We start from the raw sequence: 24,866 nt of genomic DNA on the forward strand, positions 1-24,866 counted from the left end.
AAAAGAACAGAGAGTGGGATTTTTAGAAAAGGGGAGGAGTAAATTACATAGAAAAAAAAGGAAGTTGTGGTAACAATACACGTGGAAAAATATTTTGGAGGAGGAGTGAGGTTTAAGAGAAGGCAAGAACGGAACAATTTATGTAATGCTTGATAATATGTTCTAGAACAGTATGTGTGATGTATAATGTTTGTAAATGTGAACTTGTTAACATAGTTTAATGATTTTTATATTAAGTCTGCCTGTGTCACAAGTGAGGATTCAATAAAGGTGTTTAAAAAATCTTCTCAAGGTTGAAGACACCATGCTAGGATCATAACAATAATTGTAAATGCAGTATCAGCATTCATCTAAGAAGTTGATTTATTACCCAGCAACTTAAAAGAATGCTGGTACTGCATTTGTGCCACATCAGAAACTGCCAGTTGTGCCCATAACAGCTTGGGTGATATTTTACATTTGGAATTGCTAATTGCATGGGAGTTTCTAGCAGTGTTGCCCCGCCCCTTTTCCTGAGATTAAAACAGACAGAATTATGTATATCAGGGGGCTTCTGCCTCCCCCCGACAGCACCTCCCACACTAGGACTTGCAAGTAACTTTAGTTATGTACAGCAGGGAGTGCAGGGGGCCGCAGCCCATAGCTTGATGTTAATTATCCCTGCCCTGTGCCTGTCACTGCAGTTTGGCCAACTGTCGAATCAGTTATGCCCACCCACTTCCTACTCAACTAGAGGAAGGTGAGTCTCAGTGTAAAGTTTCACCACAACTTGTGTCCAGGACAGCTGCTCCATTTGCTCCACCCTAGTTATAGCTCTTGTTACAGTCCTGTTTCAGTATGATGCAGTACACATTTTGTAGTGAAATGAAATTGTTCAACTCTGAAGTAGCTTTCCGAGCCCGATAAATATATTGTTGATCAAATCTCCAGAAGAATGAACTCTATCCCTGTGCATCTGGAAAGCAACATCTTTTTTTTCTGTTAGCTGTGGCCTCATTACTAACTTTTTTGGCACATTTTTCACACATTTTTTTCCCACATTTTAAATGTTTTTATTCCAAAAACATTAGGCCCTGTAGATACTTGTGGTTTTAGATGCATCGTTTCCAAAAGTATCAAATTCTGTAAAGTACAGCAATTTGATGTTAGGAACATGTTTGTATAATATATCATTTACAGTACTATTAACCAAACGTAGATTTCTCATGTGGCATTGAACAGAAAAAACATATTTTCTAGCAGAAGCGCACAGTAATGCCCCATACCCTCCATATTAATGTTAATCATTTTGTGAAGATGGTTTCCCCTAGATATACAGAATTTGGATGTGGCCTGCCACTGCTGATTCATAGGTTGATACTAGGCTATATGCCCTAGGGCATTTATCAGCCTAGCCAGAGTGTGTTTGGCTTTCGCCACCCCTTAAAAAATGGGTTTTGCTGTGCCCTTTTTAGGTTAGTTTACTGTGCCTCTGTCTAGTAGTGACACAGAAGTGATCCCCGGGGTGAACCTACGATCTCCCATCCACTCGTCAAGATTTCTCTTGAAGAGAGTCAGCGAGGGGCTCTGCCTGATATGGACTGGGATTCTATTCCAGAGTGCTGGGAGCCTCTGGGTCACAAATCTGTCTCTCCAGCATGTCCTATTAATTTTTGTGTTGAGATTCAAGTCCCATGAGTGCGTATCTCTAGTGGATTTGGATTTTTTGAAGTGGAGCATGTCCATTAATTCTGGGTTGGACATGGCTTTATACGTCAGGCACAGATTGCCTCTAAGCAGGCGGTATGCAACTGAGTAGAGCTGGAGTTTCTTTAACCTAGCAGCATAGGTCATCTGTTTGAGACCCTTGATCCTCTTGGTGAGGTACTTTTGTGGTCTTTCCAGTTGCTGCAGGTGTCTGGTAAGGTACATCCCAAACTGGGCATTGTATTCAATTATGGGCCTGATGAGGGATGAGTAAAGGGGCACAATGACCTCCCTTGATCTAGACGTGAACCCTTTCATGATAAGGTGGGCTATATAGAAGGTCTTTCTAACCACTTTGGCAACGTGGTTGTCAAAAGAGAGATTACTATTAACTTGGGTTCCCAGGTCCCTAATTACTTCCTCTGTACTTAATGGATTACCGCCTATGTGGTAGTTTGTGGGCACTTTGCTTTTCCCAAAGGGGATGACTATACACTTCTTGGTGTTTAGTTTTAGGCCATGGCTTTGGCACCATTTGACCGTCTCTGTGAGGCCCTTTTGGAGGATGCCTGTGTCAGCTGGAGAGTTGATTATGGCACCCAGTTTGCAGTCGTCTGCGAACTTGGTCAGCCATAGTCCTCCCGTGTTGGCCTGTACCTCTGAAAAATATATACCGAACAAGAGCGGTCCCAGGACTGAGCCCTGTGGGACGCCACTTGTAACAGGATTAGAGTATGGCATGGCTCCCGCAATTCTGACCATGTGGGTTCTGTCCTTGAGCCAGTTTGCAACCCATCTTATGACATAGGGGTTAATATTTAGGCTGGAGAGCTTATCTATGATGCCAGAGTGGGGTATGGTGTTGAAGGCTTTTGCGGGGTCCAGGTAGGCTACCTTCCCTTCATCTATGGCCTTGGTGACTGTTTCGGATTAGGATTCAAGTCTATCCTCAACCAGCTGGCTGAATACCCAAGACAACATTATTTTTTTATTTTTGTAATTACTGAGTAGTTCACGTTATGGTCTTTGCCCATTTATGATGTCCCCTTTCATGGCATGTTAATGGATTTGCAAGTTATGCATGCCAAGACAACATAAGTCAGTCAGTAAATATGTTTTCTCTCTAGATAATAATGTTAAATTATTTAACTGCATAGCTCTGTTGTGTATATAAATGTATTAGTATAGTTTTGTGGATGGGATATTTGCAGTTTTAAAACTGTGATTTGTAGGCAGAATAGTTAGCAGAATTATAGATGGATTTTCAGAGTAAGAGAAATAATGTGATATATGTAGTCCTAATGCTGTATTCTGAACTAGACGGCATATTATGTTTGGAAAGATGTACCACAGTGTTAACATTTTGTACCTTTTAACATTTGTTTATCAGGATCTAGAAAGTGGGAGGTGTTTTCTACAAACCAAAAGCAACATTGCAACAGACTTTGAAACATATTCTATTATTAATATCTTTTAGATCATCTTTACATAGTTTAGAAAAGGGACAGAAATTTAAGAGACAACAGATTGCTTTCTTGCATTTGTGACTGTTACTTTTCTCTTCATACTTTGTGTCAGTATTTTGTCTCTGTTTACACTTTCTTGTCCAGAGCATTATTTCTTTGGTGCAGTCAAGCTTCTGCTTTGGAGGAACATTTCCTTCAGGAGTACTTCACTTAACATGCACCATGCTATGTATTTATTGAAAGGCCCAGCTGGAAATTCAAGTCCGATATTGGCAGTGAGCCTCCAGCTAGTGTAACTAGTTGTTGACTGCAAGTTTTGTTGTTTGTTAAGCCGTATTTCTTTGTAACTTTGAAATTGTTAGCTAATGGCCCGCTAATGTTTTGGGGGTTGTTGCTTCCTGCTACACACAGGATCTTTTTTCTTAGTAGCCATGTGCAACATGCATATGGTCAGACTGTTCAAGAGAAGTGCTCAGGACTTTAAGGATGTCATGGCCTGTTTCTTGCCTGACTTCATTCCTTTAATGATCATGTGCAACCATTTTTTGCACATAACTACATCCTGGGAAGACAGGATGGCTTCTTGCTATGCAACTCTAAGTTACTGGGCATTTTGTTGTCTCGTTTTACTGTTATTTTCTGTTCACAAACTGTCTCTCCAAAGACTTACGAGGGCAGCACTTCCTGTCTTTGCATTGTCACGCTTGTCACTTTGATGATGCAAAGTTGGATTTTTCTGCACTTTCTATACTGGTAGGCTTGATGTTCTTCGTGTTTCACTGTTGCAGTCATTACATTTGGGTAATCCTGCTGAGAGGTTGCCCTCAGTCGGCCTGAATTCCAAAGTCCTGGGTCCTGCGTCGACTGCTGTCGCCCATTCCCTGACGTCAGGGGTATAAAAGAAGCAGCCGACGCAATTTTCTTTAGTCTTTCCTGCCGCGCAGTGCCCGAAGCAGAAGCAGTTCGCAAGTGCCGGTCGGCCACCTCCTGAGATTTTCGTGTTCGAGTTTCAGATCCGAAGTCTTCATAAAGCTAAGTACCCCGTTGGGGAAACATTTTTCTTGCTCCAGACCGATGTCAGAAAAAGTAAATAATTGTATTTCTTGTGGAAAGCAAATACCTCATAAGGATTTTCATTCTTACTGTATTCCTTGACTAGTCCCTGATCACGTTTCTGGTTGTTGGTTTTGTGCTAGATTTAACCAACGCACTATTAAGCATCGGTATGATTTTGCTTTAAACTATTTTGGACGCCGGTTTAATTATCCAGAAATGTCGTCGGATAGCCATCCAACTACCGGAGTTCACAAAAAGTGCAAAGAAAAGGAGAGAGATAACCGAGGCCCAAAACCGACGACGAAGCTTCTCCTAAGCCAATCGCCGGTTCGCCGGTTCTCAGTGAGGCGCTTTCGCAGCCCCTGATGCCCGCTACTTTAGAGTCACAGCCCGCTACCGACTCGCACGTGGAGTCGGTCATGCCTGTGGAAACTAAAGATATTGGAGCCTCGGAAACTATTCCTTCAGATGGGTCCAGAGCTGCTGAGCAGGCACCGGCTTCTGAGGGTGTGTTCAGAGCTAAACATCTTTACATTAAACCGACTTCAGCTTCAAAGGCAAAGATTAAAGCACCTTCTAAAGCAAAGAAACCAACTCATGAGCCACGTGGTCAGGCCTCTATGCCCAAAAAACAGATGCTCAAAATGGCCGAAGACTTGATTACCTTGATCAGGGGTTCCCATCCCCCTCCTGATAAGAGGCCTAGGCAAGAGACTGACTATGAATCTTCAGATCACGTTTCCATTTCTTCTGATTCCTCTTCTGATCAGGAATATTCCCTTCCCCCCTATAAGGATTCAGATGCTGAAGAATCTATTCCTTCAGCTTCTCCTCCAGAGGACTATTCTTTTGGGGAAACCTTGCATACCATAAGTTTATAGGTTGGTACTAGGCTATCGGCCCTAAGGCCTATGCAAGCCTAGCCATAACAATTCCCTGGAAATTTTTTCCCACAATATTTACTTCTCTGGGCCCCTGTCTAGCAGGGCGACTGACATGATCTCAGGGGTGAATTTCCTATCTCCCATCCAATCATCAAGGTTCCTTTTGAAGAGGGCCAATGAGGTGCTCTGCTTGACATGTATGGGCAGTCTGTTTCAGAGTATGGGGAGTCTCTGGGTCAGGAACCTATCCCTCCAGCATGTTTTGTTCATTGTGATGAAAAGGTTTAGATCCCTGGAGCGTGTGGCTCTGAGGGATTGGGATTTCTTTAAGTGGAGCATGTCCAACAGCTCTGGGTTTGACATGGCCTTCTATGTTAAGCAGAGATCGCCTCTGAGTAGACGATATGCCACAGAGTATAGCTGGAGGTTTTTTTTAGATGGTCAGCATATGGCATCTGCTTTAGGTCTGTGATTCTTTTAGTGAGGTATTTCTGTGGCCTTTCCAGCTGTTGCAGATGTCTTGTGAGGTACATACCAAATGGGGCATTATACTCTATAATGGGTCTAATGGATGAGTACAGTGGGACAATGACCTCCTTTTTTCTGGATGAAAAGCCCTTAGTGATGAGGTGTACCACGTAGAAGGATTTCCTGACTGCTGTGGTGATGTGGTTGTCGAAAGTGAGAGCACTGTCCACTTGTGTCCCTAAGTCTCTCATCACACTTTCGATGTTTAGTGTCCTGCCACCTATGTGGTAGTTCATGGGTACATGTTTTTTTCCAAAGGAGATGACTATACATTTCTTGGCATTAAGCTTGAGCCCATGGCTCTGGCACCAGGCATCTGTTTCTGTAAGGCCCTTTTGTAGAATATCCACATAATTTGGGGATTCAATAATGGCTCCCAGTTTGCAGTCATCTGCAAACTTTGTTATCCAGAGTCCCTTAGTGTTGGCCTGTACTTCATAGAAGTAGATGCCAAACAAGAGTGGTCCCAGGACTGAATCCTGAGGTACTCCACTTGTCTGGAGCTGGATTTGGAGTCTGCTACTTTTACAGTCTGGGTTCTGTCAGTAAGCCAGTTGGCAACCCATCGAGTGATGTAGGGATTTATGCCCAGCGTAGTAAGTTTATCTATGATTCCAGAGTGGGGGATAGTGTCAAAGGCCTTGGCGAGGTCCAGATAGGCTGTGTGGACCTCCTTACCCTCGTCCACAGCTCTGGAGACCGATTCGAAGAAGTCAGTCAGATTCAGGAGACATGATCAGCCCTTCACAAACCCAAATTGGGTGGGGTCCAGTGTCTGGAGGTTGCCAGTGTCTTTGTTTATAAGTTCCATGATAATGCGTTCCATGCCCTTGCAGATCAGGCTTGTCAGACTGATGGGACGGTAGTTCCCGGGATCCAAGGTGGAACCTCCCTTGTGGAGCGGATAACTGTAGCTGTGCGCCACTCAGTGGGCACGAAGCCTGAGGTGAGGCTATGATTAAACATGACACTTAGGTGGGGTGCCAGTTCATTTTGTAGTTCATGTAGTACACAGCCTGGGATGTCATCTGGTCCCATGGATGCTGTATTCTTAGCTTTGGAGAGTGCTGTTTCTATCTGTGTGGCTGTGATTATCAGAATTTGGCAATCTTTTGGTATTGAGATGGGCCCTTTAAGGGGTGAGAAGGGAGTGAAGTTGGCACTAAATCGATCTGCCAGGATATTGGCAATATCCTTGGGATCAGTATATTTAATGCCATTCTGTTGTAGCTCAGAGCAGATCTGAGCATTGCCATTTAGATTCTTGACATAACTATAGAATGCCTTGTGGTTGTCTTTGGAATCTTTGGCAATTTTATTTTCGTAACTCACTTTTGAGGATTTTATGAGGCATCTCAGCTTCTTACTGAGGCTGGTGAGGGAGTTTTTTGCATCCTGGGATTTTCTTCTTTTCTGCAACAGTTTCTTCCTTCTGGTGTATAGTTTGTTTATAGCAGGGGACCACCAAATTGGCTTCCTTTTTTTGGAGAAGAGCATCTTGGTTCTATTTGGGATGGCACGATTCATGCACGAGTGGATGTGCTCGTAAAGTGCCTTAGTGTAGGATTCTGCAGTCGAACTTCCAGACCCTATCTGCGTGGGTATTGTGAAGTTTGTCACTTCTGACTTCAGTAGCATGAAGCTGGCTTTGGAGAAGTTTTTTAAGGAGGTTTCCTTACTGAGGGGTGAGGGTGGGATGTGGATGTTAAGGGTGATTTGCTTATGGTCAGACCTGACCAATGAGGGGGTGACCACTGGTGTGGAGCATCTATCTCCCATGTTGGTAATGACCAGGTCTAGGATATTGGAGCCCCTGGTGGGACAATGGATTAGTTGATCCAGGGCATTGGAATTTATGAATTCCAAGAACCGTTGGGAAAAGGAGTTGGTACCTGAGTAGTTTTCCCCAATTCATGGCAGGGTAGTTGAAATCACCTAGTATTAGGGTGTTTGGTTGTATCTTAATATTTTCCAGTACGTTTAGGAAGGTGTACTGAGAATCTTGGGGTATGGCAGGGGATCTGTAGCAAGCTACAATTTGGATTGCCGTCTTACCTAGTGTTAGTTGCACCTGGAGAATTTCAGATGCATTGTGTTGGGCAACTAGCCTGGAGGTGTGAATATCCTTGGTGAATATGGACACTCCTCCACCTTTAGTGTTTCGGTCTTGTTTTTGTGGCCTAAAAGTGTGGTAAGAATTGTAGCCTGGTATTGCAGGGGTGCTCTCTGGAGCCTTGAACCAGGTCTCAGTCACTGCACAGATATCTATGTTCTCCATTTTTAGGAGTGCCTCGAGAGAGTGCATTTTGAGGTTTAGACTTCTAGCATTGAGTAGCATTACCTTCAGATTTTGCATGCTTGTATCTGTTACGGTGGTGATTTTTTCCTTTGAACCTTGCCTAAAAAAGGCACTATAGGGGTGGCAAGAGCTTTAGCCAGTAACCTGAATCCCAAGGGTGACAGGTGCAGACCATCTCTGGCAAAGCATCGTGGTTTGTCGATCATGTCTTCCCAGGCAGACAAATACTGGATCCCCTTTGAATGACACCAGAAGCTTAGCCAATTGTTGAAGTCAATCATTTTGTCCTTATACTGTGGTATCATTCTGGGCGAAGGCAGGATGCCAATCAGGGCTAGGGTCATACCTGCCTGGGTCACATGATCCAAGAGCTCTTCCATGTCTCTTTTCATGTAGTCCAGGGAGGTACGTCTCAAGTCATTTACTCCAGCATGGACAATGACAGAGTCGTATTTGTGCTTGTTGTGGAGTGACTTGAGTGCATGCGTTATGTGGTGGATCCTGGCACCCAACAGGCAGCTGACTGTAATTTCTCCTTGTTCAGCCTGGTGAGTGGGACATCAGTGTGCCTGACTATAGAGTCACCTATGACTAAAGTGTTGGGTACATTGTCTTGCCTTAGGGGCTGTTGTTGGGTGGCACACTGGTGTTGTGAGCTATGTGTCACTTTGGTTGTGACTGGTGTTTGTTTGCATTTCGGCTTCAGAAGTCCTTGTTGCTTGGGCAGGTTAATGTTAAGGGCCTCAGCACATGTGGGTTTAGTGTTGCTATGTGTGGGAGTTGATGGTGTGGGTTTTGAAGGGCTATGAGTTGCTAGAGGTGTAATGCAGGTGTTAGCCTTCTCTTGACTGTCTAGCACAGTCTTGACCGGAGAGAGCTTTGCTTCCAGTTTGGCTATGTAAGTGCATCTCTCGCAGGTTGTAGTGTTGGGTGGTAGGAGGAGAGGATTGTCTGTGTACATGAGGCAGTTGCCGCATTGCCCCAGTATGCCCAGATTCACCAGGTGGACAGAAGAAACCACCGGAAGCTGACCCTTGGACATGCCTGTTTAGGTGCTTTTTTGTAAGGTTTAAGAGCTGTTTTCCCTTACCTTTGCAAGGTACTTTGCAATTGTAGGCTGTTTAGTGCCTATGATTAATTTCTCCTTATTGACAAGGAGAGCTGAGTGCTTGTATCAGTTTCAGGCTTCCTAGTGCTTTACAGCAGGTTCTAGAGCAAGTGCTAGTCACAGGGGTTCAGATTTTAGTGCTACTACTGAGAAACCAGCTAGTTTTAAGGGAAAATTTGAAGAGCACACTTTCTGGCACCTGGAATAGTTTAACTGTAGCCTCGTAGTGCTGCATGATGTGAAAAATATGCAAACACACGCGTTTTTAAGCCAGAAAGTTGAAAGGGATAGAAATCAGCCCAAAAGGGCTAATAAAATTACAATTTTCAGAGCTGGAAACCACTCCTCTAGCGTTAGGCAGTACAATGCTCACCAGTCCCACTGGTAGGCAGTAGGACTTCCCTCTACCAATGCAAGGTCTGGATAGCTCTGAGCACAGAAAATAAAGTCCTGAGACAAGCAAGGCCTGAGATATGGACTGGCTAGAAAAGGTGGGAAATGAGCAAACTAGATAGTATATATATATATATATATTTTTTTGAAACAGGCTAAACAATGCAATAATACAGTAAATAAACACAGAAAAGTGTAACACACTTGAGTGTGTAGTCCTAAACAGTAAATGCAATTAAAACTCTACAAAATTAGCAATTTAAAACTTTTTAAATGAAGCAAGGCAAGTGCACAACTGAAAAATGATTTAAGTGTCAGTAATACAGCAGGATAAGTAGCTAGTCTACATATACAGAGAAGTCTATATATACAGAAAAGACGCTAAAACACATAAACACTTCAGATGCAGTGCAATGTAGAGCACTTGAGTTGTAGCAATATTAAGGCAATTACAGTTATAATAAATGCTCTAAAATATACTCTATATTTCCAAAATGTTTGAGAAGCACAGTCAGAACATAAGGAAATTCAGGCAAAAATTTTTTTTTTTTTTTTTTTTTTTTGAAAGGGAAAAAGGAAGGGAGCATTTCCACTGGGAGAGCCAAGATTTTTCAGACTCTAAAACGAGACTCTGGGATTTCCTTCTACCTCAACACAGGCCACTAGCCATTCCACCTGTGTTAGACATTGTAGATGATGGGTTTTCGGAGTCTACTCTTACACCTGACTCCTTACCTCCAGCTCCTGTTAAGCCTGACAGATATTACAGGGTTCCTGACTCTCATAAATTCCTTTTTAAAAACCCTGCTGCAGACGCAGAAACTATTTCTCAGGGTCCCAAAGGAGTTAAGGCTTCCGCTGCAAAAAAACCCTACCCCCTCTGACAGAGATTCTAGGGCACTGGATAGATGGGGAAAAAAGGTTTACACATCTGCTACCTTGGCTATAAGGGCCTTAAACTGTCAGTTTCATATGCTCAAATATCAGCGACATGTCATGGCATTGCTTAAACAGAAAATGTTGTTAAACTCTGAATGTGCAGAAAACAAGGAAATGTAGGATTTATTGCATGCAGCTGAACAAGTTGGAAAGCATACTTTGCAATGTGGTTTTGATTCTTTGGAGGCCTCCTGCAGGGCCGCAGTTACAGGCTCTGTAATTAGGAGGCATGCTTGGTTAAAGGAACAAAATCTGCCTGATCATGTCAAAGTTAAATTATTAGATGCACCTTTACAGCATGATACTTTGGTGTTAAGGCAGAAGAGGTGTTAAAGAAAATGGAGGACAAAGCTAAATCTATGCAAACGGTCAAAGATTTTTTACAAGTACAGCCACCTAGGTTTAGCAGACACTGGCCAACAAAGAATTGGTCCTTTCCTGTGTCAGACAGACCTCAAAGGGGCAGATCCAGATGCCCTAGAGGCAGATCCCAAGCGCAAGGGTCATACAGGTCAAAGCAATGGGGTGCTTCTACCTCCAAAGTTGGAGAAGACAAATCACAACCATACAGGAAACCGTCCCAGTGACTTCCCCCTGCCTGCACCAAGCACTTATCTCCTGGCAGCACCCTTGGGGGGAAAATTAGCACTTTTTTCTCAAAACTGGCACATTATAACCCAGGACAAGTGGATTCTAAATATCGTGTCACAAGGCTACAAGTTCCTTTTCCATACTGCCAGAGGCAAACGGCTGGCCAGATCTGCCAAAAAAATCAATGGGCAGAGGCACAAAAACAAGTCTCATCCCTAATGGACATGGGGGCCATTCAACAAGTACCAGAGCAAGAACCGGGACAAGGATTTTACTCGACTGTTCTTGGTACCCAGAAAGAACCAGGCCTGGAGGCCAATACTGGACGTGTCTGTTCTGAACACATTCCTGGATATACCAAAATTCAAGATGTTGACTTTGCAGCAGCTTCTGCCCATGCTGGGCAAGAACGCTTGGCTAGTGACTTTAGACCCAAGAGGCATACCTGCATGTCTCAATCAGGCAAATATGCAGAAGATACCTCAGATTCAAGGCTGGCTCAATGCATTACCAATTCTCTGCACTGCCCTTTGGCTTATCTACTGCACCCAGGGTCTTTACAAAGTGCCTGGCACCAGTAATTGCATTCTGCAGACAGAGGAATACAAATATATATATCCTTACTTGGATGACTGTCTAATTCAAGCAGAGAACAAGGACATTCTTCTACAGCATCTGGCGTTTGTGAAAAGACTTCTAACATGCCTAGGGTACACAGTCAACGAAAAGAAATCAAAACTAGTACCCTCTCAAGAGATAATATTCCTGGGTGCAAGCTTAAACGCAACTGCCCAGATGGCTTATCTCATGCCAGACAAACAAAGGCAACTGACTGCCTATTTCAAAATGTTGGCAACAAAGGCCCAGTTATCTGCAAGAAAAATTCTGCAGGCTTTGGGCTTCATGGCATCCTGCATCCTACTAATTCCATATGCAAGACTGCATATGAGTAAACTTCGATGGTACCTAAAAAGTGTTTGGACTCAACATTGCCACAGTCTGGAAACTATGATTACTCTCATTCCCTGGCTGCAACAGGAGTTTTGATGGTAGGCAAAGGCTTGTCACCAAAACAAGGGACAGCCATTCACATTACTCCCAGCCAGGCAAACACTAACAATGGATGCTTCAGATTATGCCTGGGGGGCCCACATGGCAGGAAGATATATTCAGAACACGTGGACCTCAAAACAAATGCATCTACATATCAATCAAAAAGAAATGCTAGCTGTTCAAAATGCCCTGACAGCCTTCAAGGACCTACTTCATCCAAGACAACTACTGATAAAGACAGACAACACCACGGTCATGTGGTATATAAACAAGCAGGGGGGCACACATTCTTACCTCCTTTGCAGACTAGGCATGACTTTGTGGGACACAGCATTGACTTACCAAGTACATCTGCAGGCACAATTCCTGCCAGGAAGGAAAAATACTCTGCCGGACGAACTAAGCAGAAACCTCATGGATCCCCACGAGTGGCAGCTGGATCCACAAGTCTTCAGCATGATAACAAGGAAATGGGGATGCCTGGACATAGATCTGTTTGCCTCCCCTCACAACTACCAACTAAAAAATTCTGCACAAGGATTTATCACAGACAAGCATGGAAAGTGGACACCCTGTCTTTCAGCTGAAAAAACCTATCAGTATATGCCTTTCCCCCTCTGCCTCTCCTCCCCAAGGTACTCCTAAAGGTCAGACAGGAGAAGCCAAAGATGATACTGATTGCCCCAGACTGGCCTCGCCAGTACTGGTATTCAGTACTAAGGAACTTGTCTCAATGCCCAGCAAATTACCTCAAATACCTCATCTGCTGTCCCAGCAAAACAAAATCAGATCCTGCACAGCCAACTGAGGACTTTAAACCTGGCAGCATGGCAGATATGTAGTCATACAAAACACACCTCTCAGTAAAGCTGTGATGGATGTCATTTTGGAAGCCAGAAGGCCTAGTACTAGAAAATCTTATGCTGGAAAATGGAAGCGATTCTGTGCTTGGAACCAGGCACAAGGAACTGATCACAGCTGTGCCAAATATTCCTCAGATTTTGCAATACTTAACTGATATGCTGGACAAAGGCCTATCTTTTTCATCTATTAAAATTCATGCCTCTGCCATTTCAGCTCATTACAATGCAGAGCCACCAATCTTTTCTCATCCCTTATTAAAGCAGTACTTCAGAGGGACCAAAAATGTAAGGCCTCCAAGGAGATCAATGCCTGCATGGGACCTCAACTATGTCACACTGCCTCCTTTTGAGCCAGCTGCTACTGCTGATATAAAGTTTTTATCTGGGAAAACAGCTCTGCTCCTAGCAATAACTTCTGCAAGATGAGTTTCAGAGCTACAGGCACTCATGGCTGTAGAACCTTTTATCATTTTTATCCAGACAGGGTCTCTCTGAGGACAAACCCAAAATTTATGCCTAAGGCGGTGTGTCCAGTGTTGCATTCTTTGGATGTACACCGACAGCTTATATTCTACTTGGACAGAACCAAAGTTTTCAGAAAGACAGAGCAATTACTAGTGACATATGCTGCGGGATCACAAGGAAAGGCTATCTCAATGCAGACTGTTTCAAAGTGGATAGGCCACTGCATACATTTCTGCTATGTACACCATGGCAAGCCAGTGCCTAAGGGCATTAGGCCACATTCAACCAGAGCTGCAGCCTCTTCAGCAGCCTTTCTCAGGGGAGTACCTACCAAGAACATTTTAGAGGCTGCTACTTGGATTTCAGTGCACACCTTTACAAAGCACTATCATCTGCCACTCTACTCTAAATCCAGGGCAGGCTTTGCCACTGCAGTTCTGCAGGGCCTAATAGCCGCTCCTAGTGCTGTTTAGTTCCAGCCTCCCAACCATAGCTTTGGGACTCTACCCAAATGTAATGACTGCAACAGTGAAACATGAAGAACATAGTACAGTTGTGTACACTTACCATAAATGTAGATGTTCGAGTGTATTCACTGTTGCAGCCCTGGTTACCCACCCACCATCCCCCTTTTCTTCTGTTGGAACATATCTTTCCTTCTCTGACTTATACAACCTATGTGGTGTATTTGTTTGTAGATGAAGGTAAAGTTTATATTGGTGCATGAAATTTTATATATATATATATCTATATATATATCTATATACATATATAAATATATATAAATTTTGGCAACCCATTTAGGGGGCACCTGACATCTGGGGCAAGAAAAACTAAAGAAGATGGTGTCAGCTGCTTCTTTTATACCCCTGTCGACCTGACGTCAGGGAAGGGGCGACAGCAGCCGACGCAGGACCCAGGACTTTGGAATTCAGGCCGACTGAGGGCAACCTGCCAGCAGGATTACCCAAATGTAATGACTGCATCAGTGAATACACTCGAGCATCTACATTTATGGTAAGTGTACACAACTGTACTTTCTCTTACCTCTGTTTTTTGAAAGTTAAGTAAATATCATGTTAATATTCCACACATGTTGAGTGCTGTAGGTCCACTTCTTAATGGAATAGGTTTTGCATGAGCATGCATTTTCCAGGCAAAATAAACTATGAAACTCTAATATCTAGCATTAGTTACAAAAATCACGTTAAATTATCCATTTTTATATATAAACGTCTCAACAATCACCTGTGTATTGAATTAATTAATCAGTTAATTGAAGTTAACCCTTACTGTGCCTGTCAATAAAATATATTGTAGCCAAGAAGTTCATTAAAAAATTTAAAAATACATTTACTATACATTTAATTCTACTGGCCTCCTATGCCACTTAAAAGTAACAGAATTGGTGTAATAAAAGTATTGTTATAAATATATTATTGTAAACAATCTATCAATTCCTAAAAATGTGTATAAATCAGTAATAGTGTGTGTATTAAAACATTAAATTTTAAATACTTAAAGTTTTTTATGTATATATTTGTTTTGCATAGTGTTTATATGACAAGTTATTCTGTCTTCCATCCTCACATTTCACACTAAAAAATGTGTCCATAACCATAAACCTGGGATCTGAAGTGGGTCTCCCTTCACCTACTTATACTTTTCAGTTTCAAAACACAGGCCAAGGAGTATATTTCATTAATCCCTGGGTATTGGCAGGAGTCCAATCTAAGTTGCCACATAAGTTCAGATCATTTAACGTGTTTCTGTATCTGAAGTAGTCCAGTAACTTTACCGGACGAAAAGCACTTTATACTAGAGAGTTTGTTTACAGTATGTTTTTATTCTTCAGTTCAATAAATTACCTGCTGAAGCAGAGGCTACTGTGAGCCATATTTCATTTGTATTTGGAGTTTTCGTGGTATTTTGAAATCTAGCATTAGTGTTCAACTTTAATCCTCTGAGATTTATTAGAAAATCAACAAGTTCAAGAGATGGAGAGGGTAAAAATATAAGGCAAAATCAAGGGTGTTTTACAAAAATTATAGACAGGTGAAGGTCAAAGACAGTTAGGAGTTGTGTACTTTTTGCTGCAAGTGATGGGCTTGTGTGTCAGTGAAACAGAAGCAGCTTTCACATAAAAGGAATGCAGAAAGCATGGTAGTTTGAAGACCAGATTAATCAACAGTGTGTAACCTTAAAAGTGAAATTATCCAAAAAATAAAACTTCCTCATTGTGAAAATCCTCTCTCTGTATGCCTTTCTCCCTCTGGCTAACTATGTAATGGATTCTGCTGTTCCCAACGTGATGTCAACACGTTAGCAAGAAAGAAGAACGTCTACAGAGTAATCAGTGAGGATGGAGCATGCTCTGGCTATAGAAGGAATTTTTTGACAGACATCCTGTTTTAAGGAAGACTCTACATTAGAACTAAAAAAAATCTATTTTTTCACTCTGTTTTCTCTGTGTCACTTTAACACCTCAAATTCACTCTGACTGCTCCTTATAAAATTTTAGTGCATTTTCTGCAAAATGGCTGTCAGTGGGAGCTTGACAGATCAATGTGATCTTAATTTTCTTCAAGTCTTTCTCTTTCCCATAATCCATTTCAGGTTGGCTGTATATGAGTTGTGCTAGACATATATAATGATTTTAGTGTTAGTCACTGTCATCTTATTTACCTTCTGTAACAGGACTGCTTCTTTTATTTCTTGAATGGCCCTCATTTATGTGCGTTTCTGGGCTTGTTTTACAGTATACTAAGGAAGTATACAGCTGCAACTGAAATGGTGGCTAAACTGCAGGCCTTTGTTCAAAGCATCTTTTTGTAGTCCAAGATGAATTGACAGCCTATTTTCCCCAGACTTTTGTAAATGTGCTAATACTTTACAGGAATTACAAGAAAAAATATGTTCTGACTCTTCTCTAAATGTCACGGACATCTTTGATACTACATTCAAGTCATCTTAAAATGTAAAGTAGTATAAACAACAAACATTTAAAGTTTAAAGCTTAACATTTCAATACTGTGATGCTGCTTATGTAAATTTGTCAAAAAAGGTAACTGTCTTTGAACCATTGACTGATGTAATTGCTACATTGGAAGCAGCTGTGATTCAATTCCCTTCTTCTCTGCAATAAAAGCAATGGAAAACGGTTTCACACTTCTCTGTGTTGTTTACAGCAGCCACCTGAGCTCCTGGCATCAGCAGGACTAATTACCCATATAAACTGTCAACAATACCTGACTACAGATTTTCTGTGCCCTGTGGTATGTCATGCAGGTGTAGACAAATTCCTCTGCAAATTGTGAGAGAAGTTAAGTTTTAAAAAAGTGGTATTCTTTCACTTCCTTTAATTCCAAGCCAAGGAAATGAACGTTTTATAAAGTACAGCCACGATTCAGGAAACTACACAGTACTGGAATCATTTTGTAGGGAGAAACACAGCCTAAGAGTTAAGAGTTAAAGTGTAGGAGAAGGTGGAGTTTTCCTTTAAAAAGAAAAGTGAGAATGCAAACTTAAATTACAGCAGTACAACCAAGGTAGGCAACCACTGAGGAAATGTGTTTTGAGAAGAGATGGACTACTTTGATTTTTTGTCAGTTTTACACATGATCTTTAGAAACACTGTGATTATTAGTAGTCAATAAGCCCATTTTCTTTCCAGAAAAGCCTGCATATGTTTTAATCTCCTCTGCTCAGCAGACGTTTTTGTAATGGAGATAGTAGACGGAGCCTGGCCAAGCAAGTGTGTAGATGATGCTTAATTAATTCTGCAAATAACGCCTTCCATAAAAGTTGATTACTGCCTGACACTTTTGTTCAAATTAGAAATATGATGAAGTATTGCAAGTAAGTTTTTATTAAAACATTTTCAAATCGTACGGAGTCCAGTCCATATCTGATAAGAAGCATTTTCATCTTGGTACAAATTGAGGCAGTTGGGGGTTTTCGTCATCATTCACAAATATTTTTAAGTTTTGCATTTAATTTAAGTATTTCATGTAAACATGTTCTTTTATGATGATCTTTTGTAAGAAGTACCTTTAAAAATAAATCTGTGTATTAGTAATACAGTTCATTTGTAATTTTTTTCTGATTCCGTAAAGTGTTTTATTTTTTGTATGTGTTCACAGGAAGAGACCGAAAATCTGAGGAGGTAGATCCTATGGACCCAAGCTCATATTCAGATGCTCCTCGGTAAGCGAAAAGAAACTTTGCTAAAGGAGTTGTCAGAAATTGTGAATCTGATGATGTTCATCTTCATTCATTCATCACTGATGGGATGTCAGTTCCGTCCTCAGAACTGAGTCGGCCTTATACCAAGCTCACGCCAGCCAAAAACTCTCGAGCTAAGCTTTTACTCATAATACCCTTCTCCATGTTACCTCAGATCTCGTTTGCTGCATAGCCGTAAAGCCGCGTTCAAGCCAGCTTTCAGCTAAGTCGAGCATTTTTTGATATTTTATATTTTCCTCCAGGAATCAGAGCAGTGGAAAGTTGTGGCACAATAAATCTCAGGGTCCTTTTCATGACAGACGTGGCAAGTTCACCCCCAGGGACAGACGGGGTAACTCTTCTGGAAGATGCCCCTACCGAGGCAGAGGGGGACCCACATAACCAGTGACCCAGAGATTTTTGTCTCTGGACAGTCCTACCAGTGCTCCTGAAGAGCGGCCTGATTGCTTTCCTCTGGAAGCAGTCGGGGGATGTTCTCTCTGCACCATGCTGCCTGGCAGTCGATAACTACCGAGTACTGGATGCAGAAGGTAATATCCAGAGGCTACCTCATCCCCGTCAACTCTTGCCCAAAGCCACCAAGATGAATTCCCAACATCCTGCCCAATCAAAGGGAAGAAACGACTCTAGAAATAAAAGCTGTGTCAAAAGAGTCATCCAAGCAGTTCCACCAGACCAATGCGGATCCGGATTCTACTTGAGAAAAAAGACAGGGGACTGGAGGACCCATTTTGGATCTTAGCAAATTAAACAAGTTTGTCACCAAACAAAATTCTGGATGGTCACGGTTTAGTCTATTCTCCCCTTTTTGGAAAAAGGCAATTGGATGTGCTCCATGGACCTTCAGGATGCATTTTACCACATCAGAATGAACAAACACTCCAGGAGGTTGCTTCGCTTCTGGCTGGGAGCCAATCACTAGCAATTCCGTGTTCTGCCTTTTGGACTCTCTACAGCCCCCAGAGTGTTCACCAAGTGCATAACAGTAGTAACAGCTCACTTGAGACAGGAAGGATTCCGGGTGTGTCCATATTTAGACGATTGGCTCCTTATCACCCCCACTAAGCATCTACTGCTAACTGCCCTGAAATACACACTTTGCCTGGCAAAAATTTTTGGAATTTCAATAAACTGGGAGACATCCAACCTGATGCTGACCCAGTCCATAGAGTTCATAGGAGCAGTATTCAACATCCACTCCTGTTTAGTGTCTCTCCCTGACTACAGACTACAAAGACTGAGATTTCAACTCTGGGTGATACTCTGTCAAAACAAAGTTTCAGCACGGGAGGTCCTCCAGCTCCTAGGTTCCATGGCAGCTTCTATACCAATGGTGCCTCTTGCAAAACTTCACATGAGAATCCTTCAATGGCTTGTATTATCTCAGTGGTACCCAAATCATCACCCTTTATCCTTTCAGAATTTAATAACCAATCGTTGCAAACAGGAGCTACTTTGGTGGACGAGGCCAGAAACACAGCTTTGGAGCTGCCCCTTTGATCCTCCTCAGCCCAAAGCCACTGTGACCACGGATTCTTCCCTGATAGGGTGAGGGAGAACATTTTCAGGGAATGACAGTTCAAGGCACGTACGTGGTCCACAATAGAGGCCAATCTGCATATCAGTGTCCTAGAACTGAGGGCAGTGCTTTTAGTGTTGCAAGCATTCCAGTCTGTCCTTCCTTTGGGGACAATTGACATCCAATTAGACAACATGTCCGTAGTCTGGTATATCAACAAACAAGGAGGAACCAAGTCTTACCCCTTATGTCGAGAGGCCATGAGAATTTTGCAATGGGCGATCGCTTCCAACCACTTTCTGACAGCAACACATATTCCCAGGGATTCCAACATGATTGCAGACAAGCTGAGCAGATGTATTCTCCTGCCTCATGAGTGGTCCCTCAATCCGTCCATAGTGACAAAAAATTTCAACTGTTGGAGCCAGCCTTGCTGCAACCTATTCGCCTCCCTATCAAACCACAAATACAGCAACTAGTTTGCCCTAATTCCCGCAGGGGGAGTCCCCGAGGGATGCTCTTACTCACAATTGACCTACCGGACGATCCCTCTGATTCCCCAATTTTTGAAGAAAGCTCTTCGGTTGAAAAGCAAAGTGATCTTCATAGCCCCTTACTGGCCTCGGCAAGTATAGTTCCCCTTTCTCCAGCCTCACCTACTATGCTGACTGTGGATTCTGGATCCAATTCCAGATCTGATTTCTCACCCCCAAGGGTTGAGCCACATGAACTTAAGTCTCAAGCTGACAGCTTGGTTTCTCCACTTCTGCTGATCACCAGGCAGAACAACCTTTCCTCCCCTGTGCGTGACATTATTCTGGGTTCTCACAAACCATCCACCAGGAAACAATATTGACAAATGGAAGAGAATTTCATTTTGGTCTATGCAGAGGAATCTATACCCATACTCAGCCCTGGTTACTGTAGTGCTAGATTACTTGTCAAATTTTTTCGAAGACTGTGCTGCAGCCTCAACTATATGGGTTCACCTAGCTGCCATTTTGAATTTTCATAATTTTTTTGGAATTCCTCCTTGATCTCACATAGTCTATGTAATTTTTTTCTAAAAAAAGTCTCTCACGTTAGACCTCCAGTCAAACAACCTATAGAACCATGGAGCCTCACAGTAGTCCTACAATCTTTGACTCAACCTTGTGACATCAAATTCTTATCCTGGAAATCTCTTTTTCTCGTGGTCATCACATCAGCTAGGCGCATTTCCTAGCTCCATGCTCTATGCATAAAACGCCCCTATTTAATTTTCCACAAAGACAGAGTATCACTCCGGACGAATCCCTACTTTCTCCCCAAAGTAATTTCTGATTTCTCTATCAACCAGACTGTTGACCTACCAGTCTTTTCCCCTAATTTTTCAAATAAAAGAGAGTACTGTCTGCATTCGTTAGACGTACACAGACAGTTGAGATTCTCCCTAGATAGGACAAAAACAATGCGCAAATCGGACCAGCTATTTATATCATTCTCTGATCCTAAAATGGAAAACTCACTTTCTAAGGTGACCTTATGTAAATGGCTCAGAGACTATATACTCTTCATTTATCATCATGAAAAAGAACCTGTACCACAGAAAATCAAAGCTCACTCCAGCAGATCAATGGCAACTTCTGTGGCATTCCACTCAAAGAGCTTCTATGGACAATATCTGTGCAGCAGCAATGTGGGCTACTCCTCATACCTTTATAACTTATTACAAATTTGATTTGGTCTCCAGGGGAAGAGCTTAATTTGGCTCAATGGTGCTCTGGAATATTCTTCATAAGGGCTGCCCAAGTGACACAAGTTAGCTGGGGACTCTGTCCCATCAGTGATGAATGAATGAAGATTAACAACATCAGATAAAGAAGTAATGTCTTACCATAACGTTCCATCTGTGTTGATCTTCATTCATTCATCACGTCCCACCCTTCTGCCCCCTCCTAAGGCTCCTGGGGGAATACTTTGGGTCCAAGTACTGAATTAGGGTACTTGCGCAGAAACTGCCTCTGCTTTACTAGTAACAGGCAAGCTCGATCTGAGGTAACAGGGAGAAGGGTATTATGGGTAAAAGTTTAGCTTGAGAGTTTTTGGCTGGCGCGAGCTTGGTATAAGGACGACTCGGTTCCAAGACTGGAACTGACATCCCATCAGTGATGAATGAATGAAGTTCAACAACACAGAACATTATAGTAAGATATAATTTCTTTTTTGTAGCTTTTGTCAATTGCTTTGATTTATTATTTAATGTATGTAATGTTTAATGTAGAATATGAATGCACTCCCCCACCACAGTTAATATAACTGCAGGACTGGACATTCTGATGTGACTTTTTTGTTCTTTTAGTGGCACATGGTCCACAGGTTTGCCAAAGAGAAATGAGGCAAAAACGGGAGCAGACACAACAGCAGCAGGTCCACTGTTTCAACAGAGGCCATACCCAAGTCCTGGAGCAGTCCTTCGTGCCAACGCTGAAGCAATGAAAGCAAAACAGCAGGAATAACATGTTGTTATATAAACAATCTCTCTGTTTTATGAACATGAAACTGTAATAAAATAGGCTTTTATGAAAGGAGAGATAGAGAAGCCACAAAGAAGTTTACAGTTATGTACTCGTGCCCTGGAAGTTTTTGGGGTTTTGTTAATGAACTCTGAGCTCTGTTTTTTCCTGCACTGTGTGCATTTTTATGTTTTTGTGTATGTATTTTTCAGTGAATTATACATTTAAAGTTTTGATGTGGTCTTGTCTGTTTAATTAGCTTGCAAACTCACTTCTCTGTAACAAGTCTGTTCTGCATAAACTGTCATTTCTTTATTTTCAGGCACTAACAATCCCCCCCCCCCTTTATTAGCAGTTGCCAGTTTGTCAGAGTACATCTACTTGTTATCTGCTGAGACAAACATGCAAACATAGGGAGACTTGCTTGTAAAATCTGTTGGACTGTCATATCACTTTAAGTAGTGGATTCAGATTGGGAGTTCTTAGGATGCATTGCTAAATGTGTTTGCAATCAGGGACAGTATCACAGAGCACAAGAGACCAAACTGTAGGCACATCTGCTATGGTGACATTGTCACTATACAGCATGCTAGACACACAGGACAGGCTGAACAGTATGGTGGGCCATTGCCAAGGATATTACTAGGGTGCAACCATAGCAGGCACCTTGACAAATGGCTGTATGTTGGGGGAGTAGTCAAAGCAAGTGGGAGGAGAGAAAGGTAATAAAATGCTTCTTTTTGTGTCTGAACTGTAGTTGCTTAAACTAATAGACCTGCTTTATTTATTACATCTTCCTGTTGCATCGTGCTTTTTGTTTTGAGAAACTTGTTTGACCTAGTAATTTTGTTCTGTGTGAGAGATGGGCACTTATTACATAGGCTTCACATTTCACTTGTTTCTTTGTTTATCTTGTTTCTTGAGTGATACCTAAATACACACAGTATATTATTTGGCTTTGTTTTCTCTGATAAAACTTGTGACCTGCAACAACTGCAAGCAGTGTTTGAATATCTTTGCTGGTGATTTTTCCCACCCACCCTGCCATTTTTAAACTTGGTGTTTTTTGACCTCCCCACCCCTGCTGTAAACTAAGCTTTGAAAGCTCCTTCCATTATCATCTCATCTGTTCATTTACTTAGCACTGAAATATCAAAACTGGGAATACACTCCCCTTAAATTGACTCTTAAAGATTCAGTTTAAAATTGAGATTAGATTAAGGTTATATTCCTTACACCGCTAGCATCCAAATAAAATCATTTTACAATCTCTTTTAACTTTCCCATACAGCGGTTACACAAAAGAGGGGCCAAGAACCAAGTACTTTTGGCACTGTTCACAACCCTAAACTCCTTGGTACCATTCCCTTACAACCCTAAATATCCCCTTGTTGCCACTCCCACTGATGCTCGTTACATGATTTCTGAAACTACAAACATGCATTCCTCTTGTGTCTTTGCAGCCAGCTTAGTAGAATTGGGCATCCTGAGACAATGTAGAAATGCTCATGTTTACTGACAACTATCTAATTCTCAGTCTTGTAATACTTTGAGAGATGTACTTGTGCACTGTCTTTGAAGGTAATGCTGTTACATATAATGACTGTAGATAATAAAGAGGTTGCCAGTTAACATACACCACCACACAATACCTGTCACATAATAAATAAGTATCCTCAGCAAACTCAAAAACACACTACTGCAGCAACACCCACTATGACATAATCAGCCACATCTCACGGTGCCTTAACGTCTAAGCCCTTATTGTAGGAAACCTCACAATCCAATATTTTTGTCATAGTAGATTCCACTGTGTGAGGCATATTGATGTCCTACTGGGTCTATATCACATTGTCAAACTCACAGGACAGGAGTTCGAACGATGTAATATCGAACCATTAAGTTCGAAACCCAAGAATTACAAAAACACAGAACAGCGATTTTTTTTTTCCCAGGGAAAAAAGTCGCTGTTCCAGTACAAAAAAAAAAAAACACATACACTTTACACACCCCCTACTTAAGTATACTAACTCTGAGATCGCATCACAGTAGAGGAAATAGCAAAGCCGTGAAAATGGCCCACCAATGTTTTTCCCTGGGAAAAAAATCTGTGTTCCGTGGCTTCGCTATTTTCGTATTTCGAACATTTGGGTTCGATATTACAACGTTTGATCTCGTGTGAGTTCGACGCTGTAATGTAGACCCTGTCTCACTCACCAGACCAAGCAAAGAGAGGCGTGCCTGTCAGGAACCAGGATCTGTCAGATCATGTAAGCTCTCTCAAGTCACTGAACCACAAGTGCCTGCATGACTCAGTAGTAGTTCATGTGAGTGTAGATGATCTGAAACATACCTCCATGAACTATGTGAAAAAAAAGATGTGAGGGAGTTCTTGGACTGTGTGTCACAGGCTGGTATGCATCTAATGTTGAGCAGCATTATGCCTTCTCAAAGAATAATGTCACAATGCAAACAAAAGATAATTGAAATTAATAATTGGCGTAGTTTTTGGTTTAATTTGAAGGGGTTACAATATTTGTCATCCTGGGAGGATATGGATGACATACCACTCTGCTTCATCATGGATGGTATGCACCTGTCCCGTTTATGCTTTCTGTGACACTGCCAGCCCAGCTATCTGTAATTTTGTAAGTAATCCTATGTTATTTGTGAATATTGATATGATTTATACAGAACTGCATGTTATGTACTGAACTTCAAGAATGTAATCACAGCATACACTACTGAAGCATAGAAGATTAACTTACAAAACTTCAAGAAAATGAGTTGAAATTAAGTGCTTTACAATGTGCTATAAAAGTTAGTTTCATTGCAGCAAGAAGACAGGATGTCTAGAGCTAGAAGTTTTTTCTGTCGTCTTGGGGAGAAGGATTTACTCTCTGTAAAATGTAAAGTGTTTAATTCCAGTTCTGGGCAAACTTCTGAGAGATATGTACTTCTCACGCAGAGATGTTAACATTTTGTTGGTATCTGTTAGCCTGGGAACTGAAGACAGATGACAGAGTGATGTCATCCAAGCTGACCCAGCAATAATGTTTGATAGTAATTTAAGACCTCTTTCAGAGAAAGACTGTGCATTTTGCATTTGTCTTTGGATCTTACAACATCCACTCATCAGCAGCACTACATCTGCACTTGCCTTCCTAATAGTAAGTCACTAGAGTACAGTAATTTCTTTTAGATATAGATAGGAATATAGTAAAGATTAGTTTAGATATTTTCTGTATTTATTTGAGAATGTCCTGCAATGCTGTT

At 41.9% G+C, this 24,866-nt stretch overlaps 1 protein-coding gene across 2 annotated transcripts in view; it reads left to right on the top strand.

The window, feature by feature from the left end:
- The window catches only part of PQBP1 (polyglutamine binding protein 1), a 429,608-nt gene extending 407,785 nt beyond the window's left edge, over window positions 1–21,823 (top strand). For both annotated transcript variants that reach the window (XM_044080392.1, XM_044080391.1), the window contains exons 6-7: window positions 17,474–17,537; window positions 21,437–21,823. In XM_044080392.1, coding sequence (XP_043936327.1) covers window positions 17,474–17,537; window positions 21,437–21,593 — 221 coding nt within the window. In that variant the 3' untranslated portion in view covers window positions 21,594–21,823. The remainder of the gene's footprint in view (window positions 1–17,473; window positions 17,538–21,436) is intronic.
- The last annotated feature ends 3,043 nt before the right edge of the window (window positions 21,824–24,866 follow it).

Source organism: Protopterus annectens, chromosome 8.part0 (genome assembly GCF_019279795.1).
Source record: "Protopterus annectens isolate FY-2018-M chromosome 8.part0, PAN1.0, whole genome shotgun sequence".
Classification (NCBI taxonomy): Eukaryota; Metazoa; Chordata; order Ceratodontiformes; family Protopteridae; genus Protopterus; species Protopterus annectens.